At 51.1% G+C, this 25,097-nt stretch overlaps 1 protein-coding gene and 1 long non-coding RNA gene across 5 annotated transcripts in view; one reads left to right on the top strand and one right to left on the bottom strand.

The window, feature by feature from the left end:
- Positions 1 to 11,742, bottom strand: part of LOC110310412 — a 72,111-nt gene extending 60,369 nt beyond the window's left edge. Inside the window, exon 1 of the long non-coding RNA XR_002379837.1 lies at positions 11,712 to 11,742. This is a non-coding gene — a long non-coding RNA (uncharacterized LOC110310412). The remainder of the gene's footprint in view (positions 1 to 11,711) is intronic.
- A 5,229-nt stretch (positions 11,743 to 16,971) lies between these two features.
- Positions 16,972 to 25,097, top strand: part of Pax6 (paired box 6) — a 22,861-nt gene continuing 14,735 nt past the window's right edge. For 3 of the 4 annotated variants that reach the window (XM_029471300.1, XM_029471310.1, XM_029471307.1), the window contains exons 1-4: positions 16,972 to 17,107; positions 17,202 to 17,431; positions 21,257 to 21,337; positions 21,702 to 21,762. In XM_029471300.1, the coding sequence (XP_029327160.1) occupies positions 21,753 to 21,762 (10 nt within the window). In that variant the 5' untranslated portion in view covers positions 16,972 to 17,107; positions 17,202 to 17,431; positions 21,257 to 21,337; positions 21,702 to 21,752. Of the gene's footprint in view, positions 17,108 to 17,129; positions 17,432 to 21,256; positions 21,338 to 21,701; positions 21,763 to 25,097 lie in introns of those variants that run through there. The other variant, XM_021183256.2, reaches the window with a different exon arrangement.

Genomic DNA, 25,097 nt, shown 5'->3' on the forward strand with positions numbered 1-25,097 from the left:
TTGGCAACGTATCTGTTTTTAGAAATAATTTCTGAGTATAAGTCATAGATACCTGGGTACCTGGGAAACACACACACATTCACACAAGAGACAGAGACTCAGAGAAACAGAGAGAAACAGAGGTAAAAAGAGACAGAGGCAGAAAGAGACAGACACAGAAAGAGAGGCTGTCTGCCTCCTGGCACCTTTTGCTTCATTCTGAAAGAAAAAGCATCATATCACCTGTATTATCCACAAAAACTAGGAGACCCTTGGCACAGTTGCTTTCCTTCTAATTTCTCTGAACTCTACACATATCTGTCTCAACAGAGCTGCTTTCCATTGTGTATCACAATGGACCCAATGAGTCCTCATTCAAATATGTAGAAAAGCCAGAGAGGCTTTGAATCCTTTAAGTATTGTTTTTGATTTCTGTGTTTTTCCTGTATTTGCCTCAACAGCAAGAAGGGAGAGATGGAAGAGAACAATGAGATGTGATCTTGCTGTGACCCAATATCAAAAGTCTGTTAGAATTTTTTTCTCCTCCACATAAAAACTGTTGGAAAAGCAGCAGCCCCTCACATGTGAGCCATCTCTAGGGAATACACAGCTTCACTGTATGAGTTGAGCAGTCACCATCAATTACATGATGTTCCTCAGCAAGACAGACCCTTACACCCACATTTTGAAACCATGAACTATTGCAGGGGTGATGGTGCCTAGTATTTAAAAGGCCCCTGGGGAGGCCTAGTCAAAATATCTCCACTCCTCTCAGGAACTGCGATACAAAAGAAAAGAAGGACACAGGAGACGGTAAATCAAAAGGAAAACTTTCCTTCCCAAGGAAGCAGAAGAAAATGCAAGGCCGCTGGGTCTTCCTCTTCTCCCAGAGCGGGCTGAATCACACACCTTGCCTGGAAACATCCATCCCCAACAAGAAGCCCAAATTAGGTTTGCATCCATTTCTGAACGCCTGTGGTTAATAGAAAGCCTTCATCATCCCGCCCTAAGTGGGCGTGTTTAATTGTCCATGCATGCTCTGGGAGGCACAGCACCGGTGTTGTAAATAGATGGGTGAGTGATGGGCACATAGTTTTTCCATAAAGCGGAGCTACTGGCTCAGAGTGAGTGGACTCTGGTTTGAAAATGTGTTCCAGGCTATGGTGCTACCAGGATAGAGTTGAGGTAAGAAAAGCCGAGGTAAGATTTAGCAAAGAGAATGGCCTAATTCCCTCCCTTGAGTTTGCAGTTTGCATCCGGACCTGGTACAATCCCGTGGGGGAGGGGGGTTGGCCGCCCCCCCCCGCACCAGGAGGCGGGGGCTGGGGCGGGGGCCACCTTCCGGGCAGTCCAATAGCTTCCTGAGCCAAGAGTCTTTCAGGCGCACATCCTCGCGAGAAGGCCCCCCAAAAAGACCAGACTGAGCGAGGACTTGGCCCAGAGCCTTGAGGACTAAACAGTTGAACCCCCAAACTTCATCCAAAAGGCCTGGACCAGAAGTGCCACCGAGAACCTTAGTGGCTCCCAACAGAGGTAGTGCGGGACCCTCGGACACTTCCGCCTCCCAGCCGCCTTGGTTCTGCCTCCGCCATCCGCACCCTAGACAGAAGAGCACCTTCAGACTGAACGGAGAGCAATACTCACCGTTCCAGTTAGAACAAGTTTTAAGTGAGGGCTGGGCTGGCAAGCCGCGGGCAGGGGGTCACGTGCGCCCCCCGTCACTGCAGCTCCCCTCGCCTCTCCGGTTCGAGTTATGCCATCAAGCTAATATATTGTGACTGCTCTTCTCTCCTGTGACAAAGGCTTGCAGCTGCCTCCAAATCAATAGACGTCAAAGAAATATGAAAACAGTCATGATGACACAAAACTTAAATCCTGCTTTGCAGTCTACACGACCAGAACTGCGCTTCTGTTCTCCAGGCCGCCGATTAATTTATCCCAAAGTTTAGTCAAATTTTTATTCCGCTACCTTTTTCCCAGCAGATCGCACTACATCTGTCGGGTTTGTAATGTAATTTGTAATTACTGCCCTTCATGTGGTCCGGTGCCTTGAACCATCTTTAATTAAAAGCATAATTAAGGGAAGATCTAAAGAAAGACAATTACCAGATGGTCTTTTTTTTTTAAGAGGCAGTAGTTTCTCAGAGTGGGGCTTAGGGTCTGTCCCCTCAACCCTGTGCTTGCAGAGGGGGCGGCCGCTGGGTCCGCGCCTGCGCGCTACAGAGGCCTGTCTGGGCCGGTGCGCACTGACCCCCTCCTGGCTCCCTGGCCGGACTTTAAGAGTTCCAAGAGACCCCGCTCAAAGGTGAGCGCGAGAGTCTTGCACTGCATAGCTACTGACTCTTTTCTTCTTTCTTTTCTGGTGGTCTCAGAGTTTGGAGTGGCCGCGGGGAGCCTGGAACTAGATCAAGGCAGAGACAACTTCCAAATTCGCGAAGCCCCCACCCCCACTCCCAGAGTGAGGTCCATCCTGCTCAGCGAGACCCTGGGAGTTCTGAAACAGAAAGGAAAGGATTGGTGGTGGAAGGAAGGATGGGAGAAATGGGACTGATCCACCATAGGGCTCCAGCTTAAGCCCACCCCTGGATTCGGCCCAACTAGGTGGAAGCTGAAGGAACGTTCCCAGGAGGGCTCCCAAGGACAAAGAAGCCAACCAGACCTCATCTTCGCCGCAGCCTCGACGGGCAGAGCGGCCCAGGATAGCAATTCTCTCGGCTCCCTGGTGTCCATGGGTCCCTTGGAATTTCCAGACCAAGGGTGGAGGGAGGTTAAACCCCATCTCCGTTCCTGTTTCACACACACACACACACACACACACACACACACACACACACACACACGCATAGATAATGCAGACGGGAGCCAAGATTTCTGTATCAGCACTGCGTTGCCCGGGCGGCTGGCACAACGATTCCAAAGACGGAGAATGGAAATTAAACTGTTGTTGTATGAAGGGGGAATGTCATTATGTGACTGCTCATATTCAAAGTCGGGCAGCAGCGAAATGTAATCATTTCAATTATCTTCAATATATTTTCTTAGGACACAAGTTGTCAAAGATTTTTTTTCCTAAGGAAGTACATTCTCGCGGTTCCGTGGGTCCATTTTCCAGACGGTTTGTTACTCTTGCTGCATGATTTAGTTTCAGCTTTTATTCCCCAGCCTCAGAGTCTCTTACAGAGATTTCTCTGGATGGGAAGAGCCACGTCGGCCCTTGTGGCTTCTCTGGCTGTGCCGAAGCGGTCCACGGGTGGAAAATCGGCCTCCGTGTACCTGGCGCGAGCATTTTGGTTGCTTTCAGGTTTAATTAACTTTGAACAACAAATATGCTTCGAGTTCTGGATCTGGTGACGCCTTGGGAAAGGGAGGGGGTTGGATTGTACTTTGTGTCCTTCCCAGCCTGGAGCGGGAGGTGAGGGTGAGGGCTGGCAGTGCTTGCCTGCGCCCCCCGAGGCCAACCAAGCAGAAAAGCACGTGCTGGACTGTGCGGGGATCCAGGCTCTCTGAGAGTTCAGGGAAAGCCGGGAAGAGCTGGATCTGAGTCTCTCTCTCTCTCTCTCTCTCTCTCTCTCTCTCTCTCTCTCTCTCTCTCTCTCTCTTTCTCTGTCTTTCTCTTCAGCCAGATGCTTGCTCCTCTTGTCCCCATCGTTGGACAGTGGCACGTTGGATGTGGGGAACGAAGGAGATCTGGAAAAGCGCTCTGTAATCCCAGTCTGAGCAGAGAGTAGCGGTCTACTCATCAGTCAGCCCTCGTCCAATCTCACGGATTAAGATTAATCCCGATCTTTACACTAATATCTCCTCTTTGATTTTTATTATACTCATTTGGGAGGAAATGAGCTCTTGCCAGGCAAATAGCACCCCGCACCTCACTTCTCATAGCTGCGCAGGGCCGGGGCCTGAACAACCCCGCGGGCAATTCCCGAGCTGCCGATATTATATTTGTGAAATGTCCTTTTGTTGGGGCTTTTAACACCTTATAACGAATCATTTGTTCCTTTCTCTTTAATTTTGATAGACAATTAGCCATCAGAGATACACCAGTTGACTGTAACCGAGCATTAAACTCGCCTTTATGCAACGCTAATTTAGCATAACTGCTTTGTTTAACGTTGCTATATAAGAACCAGGTTTTGTAGTATTTTTTTTTAAAGAAGGTGTAATTTTATGTGGGGCTTCATTTCTTTTGGCCTTGTACGCAGCAAGCTCTTTCCTCTTTGTGAGGCGTTCTGCTGGGGCCCAATGCCATTTCTCAGTGCCTAGCACCTGCAGGCTGGGGTTGGGGGGTGGGGGGAGGGAATTAGCATTGATATAGATTTAGTTGAAATGTAATCTCTTAAATCTGTCCAAGATTCAGAGAGATAATTACACTTTCACTGCATTGCCAGGGGTCAGCGTCTCTGAGGACCTGAGGAGTTGATTTACTAACAATAGTGTTACACTTTTTTTTTTAAATGGCGTTTGAGATTATAATGTTAATGGCTGTGGTCGCTGGGGAATGCTGCCGCTTCCAACTAATTCCACACAACTTCTTTTTCCTCCTTCCTTTCTTCCTGGGCTTCATCTTTGTAAGGAGCTGGAGCCTTCCTAATGTTTAATTTGCTGCAGGCGCCAGAAGGTTATGACCAGCTCTGGGGCTTGGTCATGACATGGTTGTTCCGGTAGTGTTTGCATTGTGGCCTCCGACAGGCTGTCTTGTCAGCAACAAGGACCAGAGTGAAGGACAGTGCTGCGAGCACCTTTCAGCAGCGAGGCAAGCGGAGAGCACCAGACAGAAGGCAGCACTGACTGGACTTCTCCAGCTTTTGATTCTCTTGGGCCAGGCTTGCAGCCTGGAGAAACATGCCACCAGGTTGGATCTCTGACTTCCTTGGTCCTGGAGCTCTTCAGTCAAACCTAGACCTGCCCTGTTCTGTACCCTCCTCTACAGCTCTGGCTGGTTTCCACAGAGCAGTCTCAAACCTAGGGATGTCCGTTCCCATAGAGTTTTCATCCTAGATTTGGGCAGGGGACAAGGACCTGAGTTCAGAGAAACACTGCAAAGTCCTGATTCCAGTCTGGGATGAGAATGGGCTTTGAAACTAAGAAGTCGCCCTTCTTCTGAGGAAAGATTATCATGGAGTTTACATTACCCCTATACCTGTCAAACTTCAGGTACAGAGGTCTCAGGCCCCAGGCATCCTGGGTTTGCCTCTAACTTGTAGTCTTGAGAGTTTACTCTGAAGTTTTGCACCACAAGAGTATCATTTGCCAGTGTGTGGAGGCCTCCCTCTAGGTGCCCACCAAGGTGCAAGCAGGCTTCCCTACCATTATTCTCAAGTGGACCAATAGCCATTGGAACTGTGTCCAAAATGACCTGGCTAATCAGCATTCTCAGATTATCTTGAGCAAAGAACACAACTGGTTTTGTGGCCTCCTCCAGTGCTAGATGGCTGAGGATCCAAATCCAAGGAGTGTCCAGTTGCCTAGGTCTTCCCCCAGGGCCATGGCCATTGTTAATATCACACGGTTAATATCACCAACCCCACCCCGAGGACAGAGAGAGAGAGAGAGACAGAGAGACAGAGAGAGAGAGAGAGAGAGAGAGAGAGAGAGAGAGAGAGAGAGANAGAGAGAGAGAGAGAGAGAGAGAGAGAGAGAGAGAGAGAGAGAGAGAGAGAAAGAGAGAAAGAGAGAGAGAGAAGAGCTTGTGTGTTTGGATAGTGAAGGGGGAACACTCAATTTTCTACCTCCAACTCCACACTTGAAGACAAGGGGACAACAGGGTTCGGTGTGCCAGAGCTGGACAGAAGGCCTGGACAAAGAAGCTTTGCTTCTTTGGGGACAGAGTGGTAGGTCTATGGGAAGGGAGCTGTCTGAGCTAAAGAGGAACCCTCATTCTGCAGAGCCCTGCCCCCAGACCAGCCTCAGAGTCTTGACGACCCCCCTACATTGCCCTCCTAAAAGTCCCTATGCCCAAGCCCTTGGAGCTTGTTGGGGGCGGGGGTCCTCTGTAATCCCACTGTGTTTACCTCAGTGTCCTCTTATCTTATATGTAACAGCAATATATATGTTAATTGAAAACTTCTGAATTTAAAAAGGTTGTGACAAGTTATAATTTGTCCTGTCAATGCCTGGAATCCTTATTTATCTCTTTAGCTTGCCTCCTGCTTGCGCCTGTCAGCTAACAGCTTGCCTAACTCATTGACTTCCTCACTCATGGCACGGAAACGACAAATGTGCTGTTTTATTCGTACAATTTATTTCATTATTGTTGCCAGCACGAAGCATCACAATCAATCATAAGGAAGTCCAGTTGGCAGGTGTCAATCTTGGTGTGTTTTTGTATGTCTCGGTCTATATTTAATCCAATTATAAGGGTCACGGAGTAAGTGCCAGTCCTCTTGTTAGAACTCACATCTTATTTAAGATTTAAAGTAAAAAAGTCAACTCGATCACATAGCCCTTTGAGGGGGCGGGAGGGGTTACACCAGAAGCCCCCCAGCCCCATTCTTTTCATCTCCTGTTTAAATTACTAAGCCATCCTTTTTTTTTTTTTATTAAAGAGTTGCAAGGTATTCAACTTTTATGAGAATTTGTGTGCAAATGAAGGCTCTCCTTATTTTGCTAAAGTAGACACAGCCTTAATGATGAGAGATCTTTCCGCTCATTGCCCATTCAAATACAATTGTAGATCGAAGCCGGCCTTGTCAGGTTGAGAAAAAGTGAATCTCTAACATCCAGGACGTGCCTGTCTACTTTCAGAGAATTGCATCCAATCACCCCCAGGGAATTCAGCTAATGTCTCCATCTCCACCCAGACAAGGGAGAGCAAGAAATCAAATGTGGTATGGCAAGCTGACTTCTTATGAGAATGTTTAAGAGGGAAAAAAAGACAGTGGAATGTTCTTGAATTGGTGGCAGCAGAAGTTTTTCTCAGTGGGGAAAGCAAACTGGAAGAACTGAGGATTTTCTAAAAGGTTCGGCAGAACTTCTTACTACGTGGCAGAACAGCCAGCACTGAGGTAGCTAAGTGAGGCATCTCTTTGTATGAGAGCATGGAAATAATTGACCAGCACAGAAATCTCAAAATCATATATAATCGGACCATCATGCAGCCCTTTAGACCAGGGTAAAGAAGTGGCAAATATTATCTTTGCATAAATATCTCCCTGTTTGATGCTTGAATTCACAAAATATTCCTCCCATTTTGATTTGAAAGAAAAAAAAAAAAAGCCCTGTTAGAACAAGTTTGCTGTTTAAAGGGGAGGGTGTGAAGGACAGGGAGAGAGGAGTAAGAGGCCATGCAGTGCCCAGTTAATTTGATTGCTTAAGTGACCTCAGCTTTGGCTAGTTCATATAGGTATCTGAAATGACCTGCAAGGAGACACAGAATTTGTTTTCAATTATCTGTGGACATTTCTCTGCTCTTTTATTTTTTGTGCTGGAAGATCTTTATGAAACCAGTCTTACACGAATTAGTACCCACCCTGGAATGCTAGTCTTTAAAGATAGAACTTAACAGGGTGAATCAATTTTTGTAAACAGATATTTTCAGCGAAAAGACAAATGTCCATCCTGTAGTCTAGATCCAGTAGACGGGGTTCCACCAATCCAGAAAATGGTTTGTTTTCATAAAGTAGTTAAAGAGCCAGATGCACAGGGAGGGGTGGGTGAGCCAGATGTTCCTTGAACAAGAAGTCTTAGCTATAGTTCAAGACCATGCATATCCTCCCCCTCCCACCCTCCCTCCCTCCTTCTGCACTTCTGAGTCTCACTCTCCCCATCTATCGTTCCCTCCTTGTGCCCCCCCCCCTTGCCGGATCCTACTTTCCACTTCCCTTCAACTAGTTGGAAAGGACGCTCCAGCATCCCAGGGAGGAATGGAAACTCCACAGACCTTTGGCCACTACCTGCTGGCAATCAAAGCTGCTGCCAAGAAACAGATTGCCCCCAAGTGTAGAAGAATTGAGACAAGAAACCTGAAAAGAACCTTTCTTTCACCTCTCCTACAGCCTGCCTGGAGTAGCACTCCAGAGGCTAGTTACAAGTTATCTATTAAGCCTCCAAGCAATCTTCAGTATACCTCGGCCAGGGGCAGTGTGGCCTAGAGACGCTGAAAGCCCAAGCCCAGCAAGGCTATAACCCCAAGGCTAGGCACACCTTGGAAAAGAGTCTAAGGCAATGAAGGGAGGCTCCATCACCGCCGCCCTCCCTTCTGAGACTTCTGGTAGTGTTTCCAGAGTTCTGTAAGGTTGATAGCTACCAGGAGAACCTGATTCAGGCCTGTGGTTATGCTTACCAGGTGGTGACCCCAACGCCCGCTCCCTCTCGCCCAGTTTTCAGTGTGTGCCCGGGGCAAATAGAGAGCGGCTTTAAGCGTTGGCCTGGAGCTCGGGAGGGCCAAGGTCTGGCCTCGCCTCCACCACTACTCGGCCCTAACGAGCCCTTTATTGACAGACAGATAGATAAGCTGGCGAGGGCTGTGGCGTTTCCAGCTTCGCTCTTGAGCACCCTGCTGGGTTGCAGGGATCCGCACAAGCTTAATGGCTCCAAACAAGCTCCAGCAGCCCTCGCTGCAGCCTCCGGTCGGAACAAGGGGTGGGTGAAAAGCCTGGGACAGACACAGAGAAGCTGGGAAAGTCAATCTGAGGCCCAGGGCCCACCAGTCACCCATCCCCCAAGGCAGATGGTGGAATAGACGGGACCGCAAGACATTTGAGGACGTGACTGGAGGAAGTTCTGGCTGGAAGGTAGGGGCTTACCGAAAAACTAAGTCTTAGGAGGTGGCAGCGGGGAGCGAAGAAAGCAGAGCAAAGGCTTCAACGCCACTACCCAAACTCTCAGGATTCGCGGGACGACTAGACCGTTCTAGAATCCAGATCACGCTACAGTGGTTCGAGGGGAGTAGATGTTGAAATGGAGAGAGGAAGAATGGAAGGCTTTTGTAAATTAAAATGTCTCCATTGGGACCTATCCAATGCGTTCCCTTTCGCCTTGTCCACAGAACCGGATCTCCAGGCGCGAAGCACTAAGCAAGGTGCTAGAAGAAAAGAAAAGGTCTGGCAGAAAGCTGGCCAAAACTGAAGGAGCCGGCCAGCGGGCTGCTGGAGGCGCCCTGGTCTTGTTGCAAACTTCCACACCGGTCCAGGTGTGTCGGGGGAGGAGCAAGAACCTGGAGAGCCTGCACCCCAGCGCCATTTGCGCAAGACTCTCTCCCTTCACTGCCCTCATCCGGCCAAGGAGTGCAGGCTCTAGCCCTCGAACTTCCCTCGCGTCTAAATGTTCCCCTCCTGGTCTCCACACGTGTACAACCTGGTCCACCCTGGCTGTCTCCCAGAAGTTGCCTGAAGGCAATTCCACGCCCACTCCCTTCCTTGCCCACCATCTCCACAAGAGTCTCCCGCCCCTCCAGGACCTCAGTCATTTCCAAACTCCATTCCCAAAGCAAGCAGAAGAGGGAGGAGAATGAAAGTTGAGAAGCCCTCGAGGGCGAAAGGGCAAGGATGTCGACGCGGGTGTAGGTATCTATTCCAAGATAGACAGGCTTAGCAAATCTAAGCCCTCTTCTGTTCCACAGAGGGTGTGAAGACCACGGGATCAGTATCTGGCGACCTTGCCCCAATATCTTCACTCACTCAGCACGAGGAAGGGAAATCTTAACCTCCCAATCTTCCATGTCCCCACTTTTGCCCCTCTGGGCCACAAAGTCAACAGTTAGCCCTCGAGTCAAAGATAAATACCATCATCTACATTTTCTACATGAATGGAGCTTTTCAGTTCCAAGCGAGGGAAGCCCGGGCACTCTGGCTTTGGGACTTCCCTAAGGAAAACGCCAACAGGCTTAGATTTGGCCCGGTTTGGGAAAGGAGTTTGCCCATTGGTTGCTGGAGCCACAGTCTGTGCCCAGCTTGTGACTTGTGGAAGCAAGGGCCAGGTAGGGTTATCCATTGGCTCATCTCGTGAAAAGAACTTGCCAGAGATCCCTTTCGACCCCTCGTGGTCTTCGTCCCTCTGATGAAGTGACTCTCTAGAGAACCTAAGGACAGGCTAGGGGGTCACTTAGAGAGATAACTGGCTGACCTAAGAGCAAGGACCGTGGGATCTGCGTACTGGATGGCCCCTGAACTCCGCAGGACCTGTTTACTTGAAAGTAGGGGGAGGGGGACTTAAGCCGAGCCTCAAAGAGGACAATACCAGCCAGAGGCAGGCTGGGCGTGTGCAGTTACCGGTCAGACCCCTGAAGACTCTTAGGATGGAGCGAGTCAGACTCTGGCTGAAGAGAGGGAGTCTCCCGCCGGGCCGGAGAGCTAATCTGCCGAGCTGAACCCAACTCTGGCCGCCGTGACGTCATCCGCGCCCGGCAACCAATGAGGGCAGTGCTGGCGTGGATATTAAGGAAAGTTAGCGCCTGCCGGAGCACCCTCTTTTCTTATCGTTGACATTTAAACTCTGGGGCAGGTCCTCGCGTAGAACCCGGCTGTCAGATCTGCTACTTCCCCCGAGAAGCGGCTTTGAGAAGTGTGGGAACCAGCGCCACCAGACTCACCTGACACCCCACCCTCGGCTCGCAGGTAACCGCTTTGACTCTAGCCAGACTCACCCCGCGAGTAGCGGCGCCCCTCTCCGACGTGCAACCTGTGTGTTCAGGTCGTAGAAACCCTCCCCGAGTGGCCCCGGACTTGATTTTTTTTTTTTCTTTTTAAAGGAAGCTTACAAAGATGGTAGAGGAGTTGCTGCGGGTGGGACGGAGGGGGGGAGGGAATGTCTTTGCGAAGCATGCTTCTTTGTAAAAGTAACCAAATGTTGTGGTCTCAAGAGTGGACTTCCTGTCTGGTCCTGAGCTGGGGGTGATGGGGGTGGGAGGGTGGTGGCTGTGGCCGCAGTCTAAAGAAATCGCTGAGATACTAAGAAAAGCAGGCGGTGGGCATGCAGTTTGCAACACGCCTTCCCCCGATGCAATTAGCGACATTCATGCTTGGAGAAGCCACCAAGCCTCGCGTCGAATTCATGGAGCACCCCGCGGAAGGTCGGGCGATTTACGACAAAAGTTTCCCCAAGGTTGTGTAGATATGTGTTCCATATCGAAGTCAAAGTCTTGGGGTTCGTTTCCCCCGAAAGGAGCACAGGACGAAAGAATGCGGCCCTCCAGAGCTGGGCAGCGCGCGCGAAGGCCCCAGCGTGTGATTTGAGCTTCCTTCGGAAGACCTAATAATTAGCGATTCTCACTGAGCTAGAATGCGGGCTCGGGTTACCGGGAACGGGTTCCTAGCAGCGGCGGAGCTCTCTGCCTCGGCGGGAAGCGTGTGGGCTCCAGGGGAACCCAGCTGCTGAGTGCCCCGGAGAGAGATACCCAATCATGCTCCGGTTCCAGGAAGGCCAGAACTTGGCCGAAGTGGGTCAGGAAAGCGATTACCCCAAACTTAAACTAAAAGGTGTTTCCGCCAGGTTGGAAAATCTCTCAGCCAAGCCCTAAGTTTACCAGAAGCCGCTCAGGCTGCCTGAGTCGGGGCACCGGAGGAACCCACCGGAAATTTGAGGCCATGTAGCAGGCCTGGCCTGGATCTCGCCCACTCCCACGCGTGCTCCTGACGCCCTCTCTCTAGACCCGCTGGAGGCACTTGTCCAGCTCGTTTGGATCTCAAGCACCTGTGACAGGTGCCCAGGAGTCTAACTCTGAGCAGAGTCCCCTCTGAGCGCCTCACATAGAAACAAGGCCGCGGGCAAATTGGCCACTGGTCTGAGCACCTTACCTGAACGGGGGTCCTCTCCTCCGTGAGTTCCTTATTCCAGAGCTGAGCCTTGAGCAGTTTGCCCGCTTCGCAGTAGGAAGTGGACCTTCTCCTCTAGTCATAAATCAAACCCAGCCATCCTCGGGCCTCCTCCCTCATTAGAGATGTTTATTGGAGATTGTGTTTATTCGGCTGTCACGGCGAGAAAACGCGGTGACATAATTACCTCTGACCAGAGTCCTCGCCCTGCGCCCAGGGCGAGCCAGGGACTTCCTCTACTGCGGTCTTACTCTGCTGCCCAGCTTGATCAGAGGGCAAAACGGATTGGTGTGTCTCCTTTTTCCCCCCTCAGACTTCGTATCATTTGAATTATTGGAGAACTTAGTATTCAAATTTCCTTCAGTGCCCAGGAGTTTATTTATTGTAAACTTCGAAAGGAAAACCAAAGAGAATCCAGCTTCCATGGAGAGAGGGAGAGAGAAGTAAGGGAGAGAGAGAGAGAGAGAATATCCTGCATGAGAACTTTCTAGTGCACTGGCAGAGATGCTTGGGCCAGACCTAGAAGGATGAGTGCCAGTATTTGTGGTATTATTTTTTGCTTCACTTTTCCGTTCCTTTTCTTTTCTGGAGGAATCTGGCTGCAGGGCCTTGAGTCCAGAGTTTGGATATTCTCCCAAGTGGACCCGGATCTCCGATGAAACAACCGGGGCTTCATCCCTCATTGCTCTGTCCCTGACTCCCAATCTCCACAAGTTTTTCCCTGATGGGGAGGCTTCAAGTCACCATCTGTGAGACTGGGTTAGGAAATGACGAAAAGCGCCAAATTGTTCTCTAATTGAAAAATACCTTTTTTTTTTTTTTTTGGAGGAGTGTGCACTGACAAAGTATCTGGGATTCCAGCTTTTGATCCCTTGCTACTGCTGCCTCTGCTCTCCAGTCACTAATAAAACTCGCATTGAGCCCCTTAGTGCCTTGATTAACAGGCAGATTAACTCTTACTGGGGTTGGGAACAGCTTGTCTCAATCAATGTCATTTTAAAAGCCTGTCAGGATGTGCTTAGTTCGGTTCCAGGCTGCTGGAGTGAGCCAGCCCTGACATTTGCTCTCTCTTTCCCAGTCTCAAAATCCTGAGCATCAGGCCTGTTCGTTTCTAGCTCCTGGACAAAACAAATGGCAGGAGTCAGTCCCTGGCCCTTCTACCAGACAGCTGTTTAGACATATTCTATAGAGCGGTGACCTTAGCAAGCTTTTCATTTGAAGCTGAACACTTACCTCTTTAGTACTGAGGTTAGAAGAAAAGGAGACTTGAAGGAATGTCCCGGGGTTGGAGAGTGGAAAGAGAACTTTTCTAGACACCCTATCTGTAAAAATCCCAAAACGATGGGATTTCAGGGTGTCCTATGCGTTAGAGACTTTGAATCTACTTTCCATATAGACAACTGTAGGATGTGGAAAAAGGGAAGCTTGAGAGTTAACTCGCCTCCTACAAGAAAGCTCTTTGCTGGGACACCCATCCGGACAATGCCGGGTTTTAAGCATTTTAGGGGTGGGCTGGGAGGGAAATGGGGGAGGAGAGGTGCTGACCAATATGAAGAGAAGAGGATTGGACCTGCGAGCGCCCAGATACACTAACCATTTGGCAGGAAGCAAGGAAAGGCAAGGGCACCGTGGCTTTTTCCAGTCAAACTAAAGCCTGGAGGCGCCGCTGGGCGGTCGTTCGGCTCTCTTCTGTTTCTGTACTGTCCTGGCCTTTGGCTAGACTAGCGGGTGAGCAGGATTCCGGCAGGTTGCTGGGGAAAGCGGAGAGACTATGCCCCAAGCCAGGGAGGCATCAGAAACTGGGTGGCTAGGGTGGAAGACTTTGGTTTTTATGACCCTTTAATTTGTTTGCCATCCCAGAGATCCGTGGAATCCACTCTTCAGGGCCTGCAGAAAGAGGCACATTTGGAGCTCTCTAAAGTGTCTCGGGTGTTTACTGAGACCTTCCTCCTCCAAAGAAATGCATCCTTGCCCTCCTCAGTGTGTCTGCACCGCGCCTCAGCTAGGACCAGTCAAAATGGGAGTTTGGAGGTGTGGGAACACGGAATGGAGTACTGGTTGTTCTGAGGCTGTGAGGCTAAAGCACATTTCCCCAGAGAACTGGGCACTTCTTTGCCTCGCCAGGGGCCGCTCTCGGGACAGAGAACTTGATGCACTTGTGGGCACAGGCTACCAGGGACTGTTGGGAGTGATTCTGAAGGGGCCTCCCACTTTCGCATCCATGATGATTAGAGAGGTTCTGAACACCGTCGGGCAAACCTCGATGCCCCCAGCGCCACTCTCTCCACACCACGAGCTTTCGGTTACCAGGCTAGAGGAAAACCGTCCTCGCACGGGTCAGAGGGTAGAACGGAGGAAAGAGTAGCAAAGAGTAGTAGTGAAAGGCAGCGGGGGTGGGGGGGTGGGGGCGCCTAAAGTGCAGCTTGGCCAGCCTTTCTATGCTAACACTGGAGGACAAGCGAAATGGGCCTCCGACGGGTTGAATGCTCAGTTAAAATGGCGACCTGAGCGTTGTCTCAGTTTTACTAGTGCCTTGCACCTTGGTTTTAGCCTCCCTCCTTCCAGGTCTCTTCCCGACAGCAGGTGCTTGGCAGAAAAGAGGATTCGCCAAGGACAGGCAGAGAGAGACAAAGAGAGACAGAGACAGAGACAGTGGTAGGAAGGGAGAGAGGGAGGGAAGGAGGGAGGGAGAGAGAGGAGAGGGGAGGAGAGGAGAGGAGAGGAGAGGAGAGGAGAGGAGAGGAGAGAGAGATCCTGGCTCTCACCCCTTTCCTTAAACTTTAGAAACTTTGCCTCTTTCTGTTCCTCAGCTCCCCTCCCCAAATATTGACACACTAGAGCAGCCAAGTCCTTTCTGTTTCTTGTTTGTGCAGTTTCCAACAGTCCCACCCGAAGCCCCCATCCCCACCCAATGACGTCAGCGGCATTCATGCCAGGCTCCTAGCTTCTTCTGATTTTTTTTTTGTTGTTGTTGTTAAAACTTTTCTATGAGGTGAGATGGGGGTTGTGGGTGGGAGAAGGGGCTGATTGAAAGAGCCAGTGCCCTGGGGGGAAATAGCAACAAGATTATGGCTGCCTCTTTCTTAGGCAAAGCTTAAGAGGGTGCTAATCCACTGGGTTGCTAATTGAGAGGTTGTAAAAATGATATTCGCTGCCTCCAATTGGGACAGTCGCTGGACACACACCCCCCTTCATCTTGCTTCTTTAATGCTTGCTTGAGATGTAAAAGGGGAGAAAAGGAGAATGCAGACTTCTCTGATCTGGAACCTGGACTTCAGGCAGGACTTCCTGGGAACCTCTGAAAGTCCCGGTCCTACGAAATCTTTCACTGGAGGCCGCCAACTGAAGCAGTGGCGCCACCTCCTTAGCCTCTGGCCAGTGTTTCCTTCTAGCTCCGATCCAGTGCCCTAGGTTCTCCGGAATAAGCCCAGCTAGTCAGCCACCTTTCCCAAGCTGAGGAGATGAGCAGTTTGTGCTAACCCACCTCTGGCTCGGGCAACGGAAGGCCTCTTCTGTCCCGGGAACTCTGCTAAGGCTCCTTGGGTCCTTATTGCTGGGCCCCAGGCAAGGGCTAGACTAGGATGTCCAAATCAGGCTCAGAGGCAGCCTGCAGCGTCCATCTGGCTCCAACTCCCATGGGGATTCATCAGCGCAGCCTGCCAGAGACCAACTGAGTGAGCAGACTACTGCTGGACGCTGACTTTCGGTTCTTTCCCTAAGTCAAAAAAAATCAAAGGCTTCGATGGTGGCTTTCGGCCTCCTTGCCTGAGCTTTGCCAGCCCCACTTCCCTTTGCTGGGTTCTGAGTGTGTTCCGGATCTCAGGCCTTCTACTTCTCGGCTCCAAGGCCCGCAGGCTGCGAGATAGCTCCGGACAGCGCAGGACAAGGCGGCCGCCTGCTCCCCTGTCACCTAAACTGCACACTCCAAGGGACGTCTTTGGAGTGTACTGAGGTGTATCCTAATGTCCAGCATTCAACAAATGGACTTCTGGTGTGTGGTCAGGAGGGAAAAGCCATTTACTTACTGTCCTCGCCGTTTTTCTGGCAACAGTTGAAGGGGAATTGCCTCCGTGGACTGAGCTGACCCAAGAGAAGGGAGTCTTGGCGGGGATACATAAGCACCACACACAGATAACCGGTTCCTCACAACGACACACGTTGACACACCAAGAAAGCCGGCGAGGACACACACTCGCAGAATCTCTCCCAGCATTGGTCAAACCCCACCCCCACCCTCAGGCTTCCACTACTTCCCCTCCCCTCTTGTCTTCCCCTCCTTTCGATGGCTTGGAAAAGCAGCCGCACTTAGTCAACAAATGGCACGTGGGAGAAGTTGGAGAGTGTTTGGTGAGGACTCTTCAGAGCTTTTCACAAGAATCCTCTGTACACAAAGTAAGTGGCGTGTTTACTCGGGCCTCTCCAAGCTGGGGCAGTGCGTCCGCTCCGCTGAGCACCGCGGCTTCTCGGAAAGCAGAAAGAGAAGAAAATGCCAGGGGTGCGGGAGTGGAGTGGGGAAATGGGCAGGCTCGGGAGGCCTGGGCAGGGGCGACCGCCGGGCCTCGCTGAGTTCTCGGCCTGGAGGCCCTCTTCGGGCCTAGGCATAGTTGTGCCACCATCGCAGGAGTGGGGGCTGTTGGGATCCAGGGACACTCCCGCCTCTTTTCTCTTGCTCCTAAAAGTCAGGTGGGCTAGAGAGCCGCCACCGCTGTACTTTGTGTCCTGGGGCCAAGGCCGAGGTGGACAAGGGGTGGGAAGTTAGGGTGGACCGGGGCGGAGCGGCAGGCCACTGTACAAGAAAGGACCTCGTAGAGATGGTGAAACTTGCTACCTCCACGGACTGAGAACCCCTGGCCCAGCTTGGGGTTACGGGGGCAGCATGACTTCCAGCTCAGAGGCCTCCATTAGACTGATCAAGTTCGCGGCCGCAGCGCTGGCCGCCGAAGCGCGTGGAGCGGGAGACCTCGGCGAGCGCCAGAGCCTAGGAGCGGGGGGCCCAGCGCCGGAGAGAGAAGCCGGGACCCACCGGCAGAGCCGAAAACAAGTGTATTCATATTCAAACAAACCGACCAATTGCACCAGGCAGGGAGAGGGAGCATCCAATCGGCTGGCGCGAGGCCCCGGCGCTGCTTTGCATAAAGCAATATTTTGTGTGGGAGCGAGCGGTGCATTTGCATGTTGCGGAGTGATTAGTGGGTTTGAAAAGCGAACCGTGGCTCGGCCTCATTTCCCGCTCTGGTTCAGGCGCAGGAGGAAGTGTTTTGCTGGAGGATGATGACAGAGGTCAGGCTTCGCTAATGGGCCAGTGAGGAGCGGTGGAGGCGAGGCCGGGCGCCGGCACACACACATTAACACACTTGAGCCATCACCAATCAGCATAGGTGTGCTGGCTGCAGCCACTTCCCCACACTCTTTATCTCTCACTCTCCAGCCGCTGACAGCCCATTTTATTGTCAATCTCTGTCTTCTTCCCAGGGATCTGAGAATTGCTCTCACAAACCAACCCAGCAGCGTCCGTGGAGAAAACTCTCACGAGCAACTCCTTTAAAATACCGTCATTTCAAACCGTTGTGGTCTTTAAGCAACAACAGGGGGAGGGAAACCCAAAACAACAAAAACCAAAAAAAAAAAAAAAAAAAAAAAAAGCCCAACAAAACTCTTGACAGGAGCCTTGACAACGACGAAAGAGAGGATGCCTCTTAAAGGTGAGTCCCGCTTCTTTCTTCTCGATTTCTTTATATTTCAATATCCTGGCAGGTCTCTCCCTCTCTTCTTTCCTCCCCTCTCGCCGGTCCCCTCCCCCACTGCTACGCCGGGAGAGTTGGGCCGGAGAAGTTTCCACGCAGGAGCCCAAACTTTCTACTTCCAGCGAAAGCCCGCGTCGGAGGGCGACGGTTCGCGAGCCACAACAGCGCGGAGCTCCAGGCAGGCGGCTGGCTCTGCACGAGCGCAAGTGCGGCTGGAGCTCTCGGAGAGCAGCTAGGCTGCAGGGCGCCCCCGCAAACCGCAGCTCTCGGCTTCAGCGCCTCCAAAAGCTCGCGGTCAGCGCAAAAGGACGAAGAGGCTCCGCCGTGCCCCAGGCCGCGGAGAGCAGCCGCTGGCGATGCTTTTGTCCAGCCGGGGCCGAGCCAGCGCGCAGAGAGCGCCCAACCAGCCGACTCTCCGCGCCGCCTCCCGCCAGCCCGCGCTCGGGCTTTGTGCAAGATTCTCCCGGCGCAGCACTGCCCGCAGCACTCGAGCACCAAAGGGTCATCGCGCCCTCCGCCAGCCAGAGCCGTCTGGATGGGGACCACGGCCGTGCGCCGGAGGCCACGAGGGACCCAGAGCGAGCGCGGGCGGTGAAGGAAGCCACTAGGCCGAGGCGGTCGGATGAGCTCTGCGAGGGAGCTCTGAGCCGATCGCAAGGACTGCCAGCTTCCATCCACCCCCCAGGGCCCTCGCCTCCAGCCTCAGCCGAGCGCTGAGCTCGGATTTGGAAACAAACGCCCTAGCTCTCCCTGCTTCCCACAACTCTATCTTGCGAAAGTTGGTGTGTTCCCTGTCCTGTGGACTCCCACCTCCAGCTCTTGGTGGGTATTTTCCCGTGTCTCCATTGACCAAGCTGTACCCCGTGTTGCCTTTTCAACAAGTTTCAAGCTGGAAATGCGGTTTGCTCCCTTTTCGAGTGTACTGATATTTTTCTTTGTGTGGCCTAAAGGGGAAAAAAAAATCTACAAGAAAGCACTGGCTTTCCCTCTCCTCGGATCGCGTCCTCTCCCTGCTAATTAGTCTGAGTAATTCGAGAGCTTTTGGATTCTAAGACCCCAGGAGGAAAAGTGGCTTTTCAAAGTTCAGAAAGTTGTTGCCTCTTTCCCGGGGCAGATCTTCTCAGTCTCCCTAAGCCATAATAGCCTCGAATTTTAGCAAGTGTAATTGAGGGAAATGGAGTTGAATTTCAAGTGGAAATGCTTTCTTTTTCGAGTGCTAAAAAACCTGGCCTTTCATTAATGAGCTTTCTGAAAAGTTTAAAAACAAAGTGAATGTGTTCTCTCTCTCTCTCTCTCTCTCTCTCTCTCTCTCTCTCTCTCTCTCTCTCTCTCTCTCGCCATTTTGGATGTTAAACTCGAACTTGGGAAGGGTTGAGGAGATAGGATCAGAAAAACAACTGAGAAGCTAAAATCCTTGAAAGCCTAGCAGGTTTACCCAAGAGCACGAATAGTTGTGCTGACGGGGAGGAGGGTTGCCGCTGACCGGGAGGAGGGTTGCTGGGGATCTTTGCATATGTTTGAAAGCAATTGATGAGTTGTAATCATTTGGCCCTGGAGGGTAAACTTTGTCGCCCTAATTGCTAATTTCCAGGAAGGGCATCTGGAAGAGAGAACCCAAGCTTCTCCGAACACTTCAGCTGAGGAATGCGGGAGTGGGTTTTGAAATTTAAATAATTGAAACAATAGCATAGTGTGAGAGTTCTGGCTTGGGTTTGGGTCAGGGAGTGAGGAGGACAGAGGTCCAATGGACCTTGGAGACTCAGACCTTGTGGCCTTGGAGATTTCTGAATACTCCTTCATTCCTGATGCAGGACTATGACCCCCTCCAAGGCAATACAAAGACCTAGCCTAGGCTAGGGGTTTGGGCTGAGGCAGAGGGGTCTAGCTTCTTTAAGAATAGGACTGCTTCCGGGTGCAGGGTGTGCCCTGCTTCCCAGGGTGCTTTCTGCACTGAGTGTTAACGACTACTTAGGTAATTAGATAGCTTCTTAGAGGAGAGGAGGGTGGGAACCGAGCAAAACCGGAACCTGAAGTGCTATCACCTTCCCACTTGCTTGGGAAACTAATCAGCTAGCTTTTGGGGGATCAGCTAGACAATTTTCTAAAATGGTATTACGGAGGTCCGAGCCGGCTTGGAGACATGAGGCTGTGTAAAAAATGTGGTTCCAGAAGAGCTTAGGAAGTTTTCTGCTGCAAACAGAATTCTCCGCGCGCGCACACACACACACACACACCCTCCATACACACACCCTCCACATACACCTGCTATCCTTTGCAGCCTGAGTCCTACATATATAAGTAAGATGGACATTTTGTTCTGGGTGAGGTATCTGTTTGCGACATGATATAGATTCAGGAACTGGCCTAGAGACAGGAGGGAGACTGTAGGAGTTAACCGCAATGATGGTATCTAGTCCTTGGCTATGTTCAGTCATTAAACAGACACTGAGAAAGTCCTCATCCTAGACTTAGGTCTTATGGATTTAAGTTGCCTCTCAGTTACTTAAAAGTTAAATCATAAAAGGCCTTAAAGAGAAAACTATTCCCTGGAATTCTTTGCAGGGTGGCAAAATTAATCATTATCATAGCCAAAAAAAAAAAAAAAAACCGGGGGGGGGGAATGATTTCTTAAAAATAAAACTAAATGAGATGCTGTGACTATTTCATTATTTTAACCCTCCCCCTTTTTCCTGGGCAATCCTCTTGAATGGGCTCTTTATTGTAACTCCCCCTTTCCAATTGAGCTCCCCACGGTGCCCTTGTATCTTTTTACAGCCCCTAACAACTCACACCAGTAAGACAATTACCTCCAGATATTTATAACAAGAAATTACTTTACTATTTTCTCCACCTCACTCCCAAGAACCCTCTTTTTGAGGGAAAGCCCGGAGGACTGGACGCCTTGAGGGGCGCTGTGGCGAGTCAGTACTTCAGTGAGTAGAGTCCTCTTTTTTTTTTTCCCCCCTTTGGGAGTTGCAGAGTTGTTGGTTCCTTTGCTTGGACCTGGTGTAGCTGGGTTGAGAGCCTGGGCTTTACTGTCTGGGTTTGGGGAGAGCCACAGAATAGAAGCCATTGTCTGGTGTCTGCAGACTTTGTCTACACCCCTTCCCATTTGTACTTTTTAAAGCAGGGAGGCGAGGTGGACAGCGTGTGTCACGGTACAGGAAAAGAGGAAGATCTAAACACCAAAAGCAAAGTTAGCTACAATAAATGAGATCTAGGGAAAAGGGCTCACCACTTGCTCAGTTGGGAAGGAGCTGAGAGATGGACTGTGGGGGTCTGACTTGAAAGCGTTTTTGGGGGTGTATGTGTGGGGGGTTGGTTAAGGATAAAGGAGTAACCAGAGAGCTTAGTTCCTCAGGAAAGGAGGGAGCTTGGTCTGAGGCTCACCCAGACTTCCTAACCTGAGGCCCAAGGCACCACCAGGTCCTTCCATTCTTCCTCCGCACACTTCAGGTGCTCATCGCCTTCCTTCCCCAGCGCTGTCTCTCCTCCCCTCTCTAATGTTTTAGTTTAAGCCTTCTCCTTTCCCTGGTACTTGGTAGTTTTGCAAAGTGAGACCCACAACTCAATTTCCCCCATTTTCCCAAGCCTAGCCAATACAGCCTTTTCCTGAGCATGTGAATTTCAGTGGGAGAGGCCACTGGAAGCTTGGGGTGGGTTTGGTGTTTCTAGGCAGAAGGATCTAGCCTCAGATTCACTTTAAGTGGACCGCAGACAGCCAGTCAACTATGTGCTGGGCCAGTTTGACACACCTTTCTCTTTCACTCTGTTTTGTCTTAGGCAGAAGACTTTAACTAAGGGCGGGTGAGCAGATGTGTGAGATCTTCTATTCTAGAAGTGGACATATATCCCAGTTTTCAGGCAAGTTTTATGGTGCTGCTTTGGGCTTCAAAAATCTGAAGGAGTTTTTTAAGACCGTAGTTCAGGTGGGAAAACAAATCAAAACCCGATCATTGTTTCTGTTTCTCCCGATGAAAGGGCTAACTACTAAAAGATTCGGGGAAACGGATTGTGAATGTTGGATTATTTTATTCGCTGCTCATAAAGTCCATTTTGCATGCATATGGGGGCAAGACTATGTGACCCTCAGATCGCCCCAAGCAGTTGAGTAGCTCAATTTCTAAGAAAAGGGGAATTCTCCAGTTCAGGCACCAGGTTTTCCTCAGTAGGAGTACAGGCCTACCTGTGCAAAGCCCGGGATTAACTCCAAGTTTTTTCCTAACAGAGCCCTGTATTCGAGCCCCGTGGGATCCGGAGGCTGCCAACCAGCTCCAGCATGCAGAACAGTAAGTGTCTCAGGTCTTTCTCTGGACTGTAGGGCTGGAGGCATGCGGGCCATGGGTTAGGGGAGTCCAAGCCACTGGAAGAGAGGGAGGGAGGTGGCCTGAGATCTATCCGGGCAACACCCGCGAGGAAAAGCTGAGAGATGTTTTTTGCTCTGCTAGGTTCTAGAAGGGCAGAGGCTGGGGCCCTTCAAAACTACTCCTCTGAGTTTTTGAAGCTGCGGTAGAGAAACCCGCCCCCCCCCCAATCCTGTAACTCATACCCCCTCCCCGCCCCTGCCCGGGCTCTGACCCCAGAGAGAGGGGCTGGGCCGAGCAGGGCGGGGCGAAGCAAAGGCTTCTCCTGAGAAGAGAAGGAGGCCTCTTTGGGCTTGGCCAAGACTGAGCGTCTCCTCCGACCCCGAGGGGTGGGGGGCTTCCCTCCCTTAGTCAATCTCTGGCCAGCTCCTCCCCTCCCCACCCTAGCTACCGGCCTAGAAGAGAAGGGGAGTGGAGCACCCAGGGCTGGTACCCTAGTGGGGAAGTAAACCTCACAGGGTTTACTGGAAAGGAGAGTTTACTGGATCTGGGAAGAGAGTGGAAGCTGTGCGGGTCAGGAATTGGATAAACCTTGCACTAGCAAGAGCAACTGAGTGGGTTCAGGATGACCCAGGCTCCTGGTGCCTTTGACCAGGCTCCTTTGTGCCTCTCTTCTTACCTTTGCCCAGGTCCTTTGGGCCCCAACCTTTGTACTCAGGCAATGGTTGCTGGTATGTGATAGAGTTGAGCCACTGAAGCTAGGCCTGGGTAAAGGTGGAGATCTACAGAGGCTAAAACTATGCTTGGGAGTATGGAGAGGCCTGGGTCTTCTGCGGTTGTGGACTGGCAGAAGCTTAGAGAGACCAGCAGCTCTTGATGCCACAGGACCAGGGGCGCTAAGATCAGGAAAGTGAGCAAAGGTGTATTTGCAGCTGCATTTGAGCAGAACCTGTCAGATTCATACCCCGGAGGTCTGACTCTTTAGCCTTAGGTTTTCAGGTGGGCCGAGGCGCTCAGTTGCGATCGTTTGCCGCTACGCTATGGCCTGGCTGGCAGGCCCAGAGGGGTACGGGTCGCGGGTTGGCCTGTAGGCTTTGTGCCGCTGGTTCCCGGGTGTGCGCGAAGCGCGGAGCATCCAAATTGACACCATATGTTTTCGTATTAGAAGCTTTGCGGTCGAATTCTAGGCGCATAATCATCGCCACTGGGCGAGAACGCCAGCAGTCCCTAGGGAAGGGACACAATGATTGAGGCTTAACCTCTAAAGGGGAATTTAGAGCTATGTTTCTTCGCTGCCATTTCGTTGCTGGCAGAGGCGCCCTGGCCCTGGGTCTCTCAGACCAGCAAATCCGGGCTTCAGCTGTGGAGGTGCTGGGCACGTTAGTTTTGCAATAAGGGATAAGGAAGGTCTATGAGGCCTTGCACACTCTGGCATCTGTAGACTGGGAATTACCCTGGCTTTGCTTTTGAAAAGTTTCTCTTCGTTTCTCTGGGACGGCTTTTCTTTTTCTGGGAAGCTTTCTTTTGCCCAGAGATGGGCCTCCATACCTGCATGGTAAATGAGATCTAGAAAGCCAAGGTAGATGATGAGAGAAAATTTAGGAGAAACTGGAAGCTCAAGGTAGGTAGGCCTTGCCCTGTTTAAGAAGCCCTCTCTTGCAATGTGCAATGTCCCCTCTTGCACTGGCCCGGGACAGCCAGAGCCCAGATCCCTAAATGCCTGTCACTTTTCATCGAATTGAGGCCCCGCCCCCCCTCCGTGAGCTATAACCCTCCTCCAGCCCCAAGCCTCAAGCTACCCTGAAAACGCAGCTCCCCTCGAAGGGGAGCCGAGTGCAGTTCATTCTCGTCTGAGTGATCTACAAATAGGGACGGAAAGGGTCGTTTTATCACGGTCCCGTTTGTCGTGACGATGCAATTTCCCGGAGCGGAGCACTGTCACAAAGTGACAAGGCTGCCACAAGCGCCCCGACTGATCTTTTCAATTAGCCTTCCATGCATGATCCGGAGCGACTTCCGCCTATTTCCAGAAATTAAGCTCAAACTTGACGTGCAGCTAGTTTTATTTTAAAGACAAATGTCAGAGAGGCTCATCATATTCCCCCCTCGTCTATATTTGGAGCTTATTTATTGCTAAGAAGCACAGGCTCCTGGAGTCAATTTATCAGGAGGCTCCAAGGAGAAGAGAGGAGAAGAGAGGAGCCGAGAGAGGAGCTGAGAACCACATTTCCTTGAGAGGGCTTCTGTCTAGACACGGGGCTGCAGGTTGGAGATGTCTGAGGAAGTGGAAAGAGGGGACTGTTTTTTTTTTTTTTCCTTCTATTCCTGTTGTTTCCGAGGAGGGTAAAATCATAGACGCGCTCCTTCCCTCTCGCTCTAGTCTCTACGACAAGACAATGGGACGAGGTTGTGAGACAAGAGTGGAAGGAAGGACCGGTGACACTGTGATGTGGTCTTTTTCTTTTTCTGGTTTGGGTTAATTTAATATTTGTGTCCTTGGCTGAGGGGGAGGGCGGAGTTCAGCAGCGGAAGTAAAGTGAGTAGTGGCGGGTGGGAAGACTCCAGGCTTCTGAGCACCACTTGGGGCAGGCAGATCACTGTGTGAGTGGGGTTTCCAACTCCATGCCTGCTGTGGATTCACGGATTGGGGGTCTCTAGCGACAAATTTATCTTTCTGACTTTTTTCTATTCCACACGCGTACGCACCACACACACACACACACACACACACACACACACACACACACACACGGTGCTATGTGCTGTGCACCTCTGCCAGAGTTAAATCACCATGCTAAGGTTTTATAACGTTCTGTAGAGCCGTGCAGGACTTGGGATTTGCAGTGCTGTTCCAACACTGCAGGGACTTCTGTGTGGACTCTGTGGTGACACTCAGAGGTGATGTAGGGAGAAGACTTCAAGAGCTTGACTTTTGCCCCTTGTGGGTTCCAAGAAGGGCTGGGGATGCTTATGAAGGGGGCAATAGACTCAGGGAACTGTAGGGGTGATGATGGTACTGGGTGGATATGTTCCTGTGTATTCGCCCAGGTCTGACAACAGTCCAGTGGGCAGGTTCAATTGTATTTGAGGCTGGGCTGCCCAGTACACTGCGTGGCTGGTGATTCTGTTGTTGGGTGTTTTTGTTTTTTATTTTTTGTTTTTTAAAACCAGGACCTAATTGCTGAGGTTCGCACAGGTTGGCAGGGAGCTGAGGTTGCATTGTGGTCTTTTCTTCCTTCCTTCCTTCCTTCCTTCCTTTCTTTCTTTCTTTCTTTCTTTCTTTCTTTCTTTCTTTCTTTCTTTCTTTCTTTCTTTCTTTC

Source organism: Mus caroli, chromosome 2 (genome assembly GCF_900094665.2).
Source record: "Mus caroli chromosome 2, CAROLI_EIJ_v1.1, whole genome shotgun sequence".
Lineage (NCBI taxonomy): Eukaryota > Metazoa > Chordata > Mammalia > Rodentia > Muridae > Mus > Mus caroli.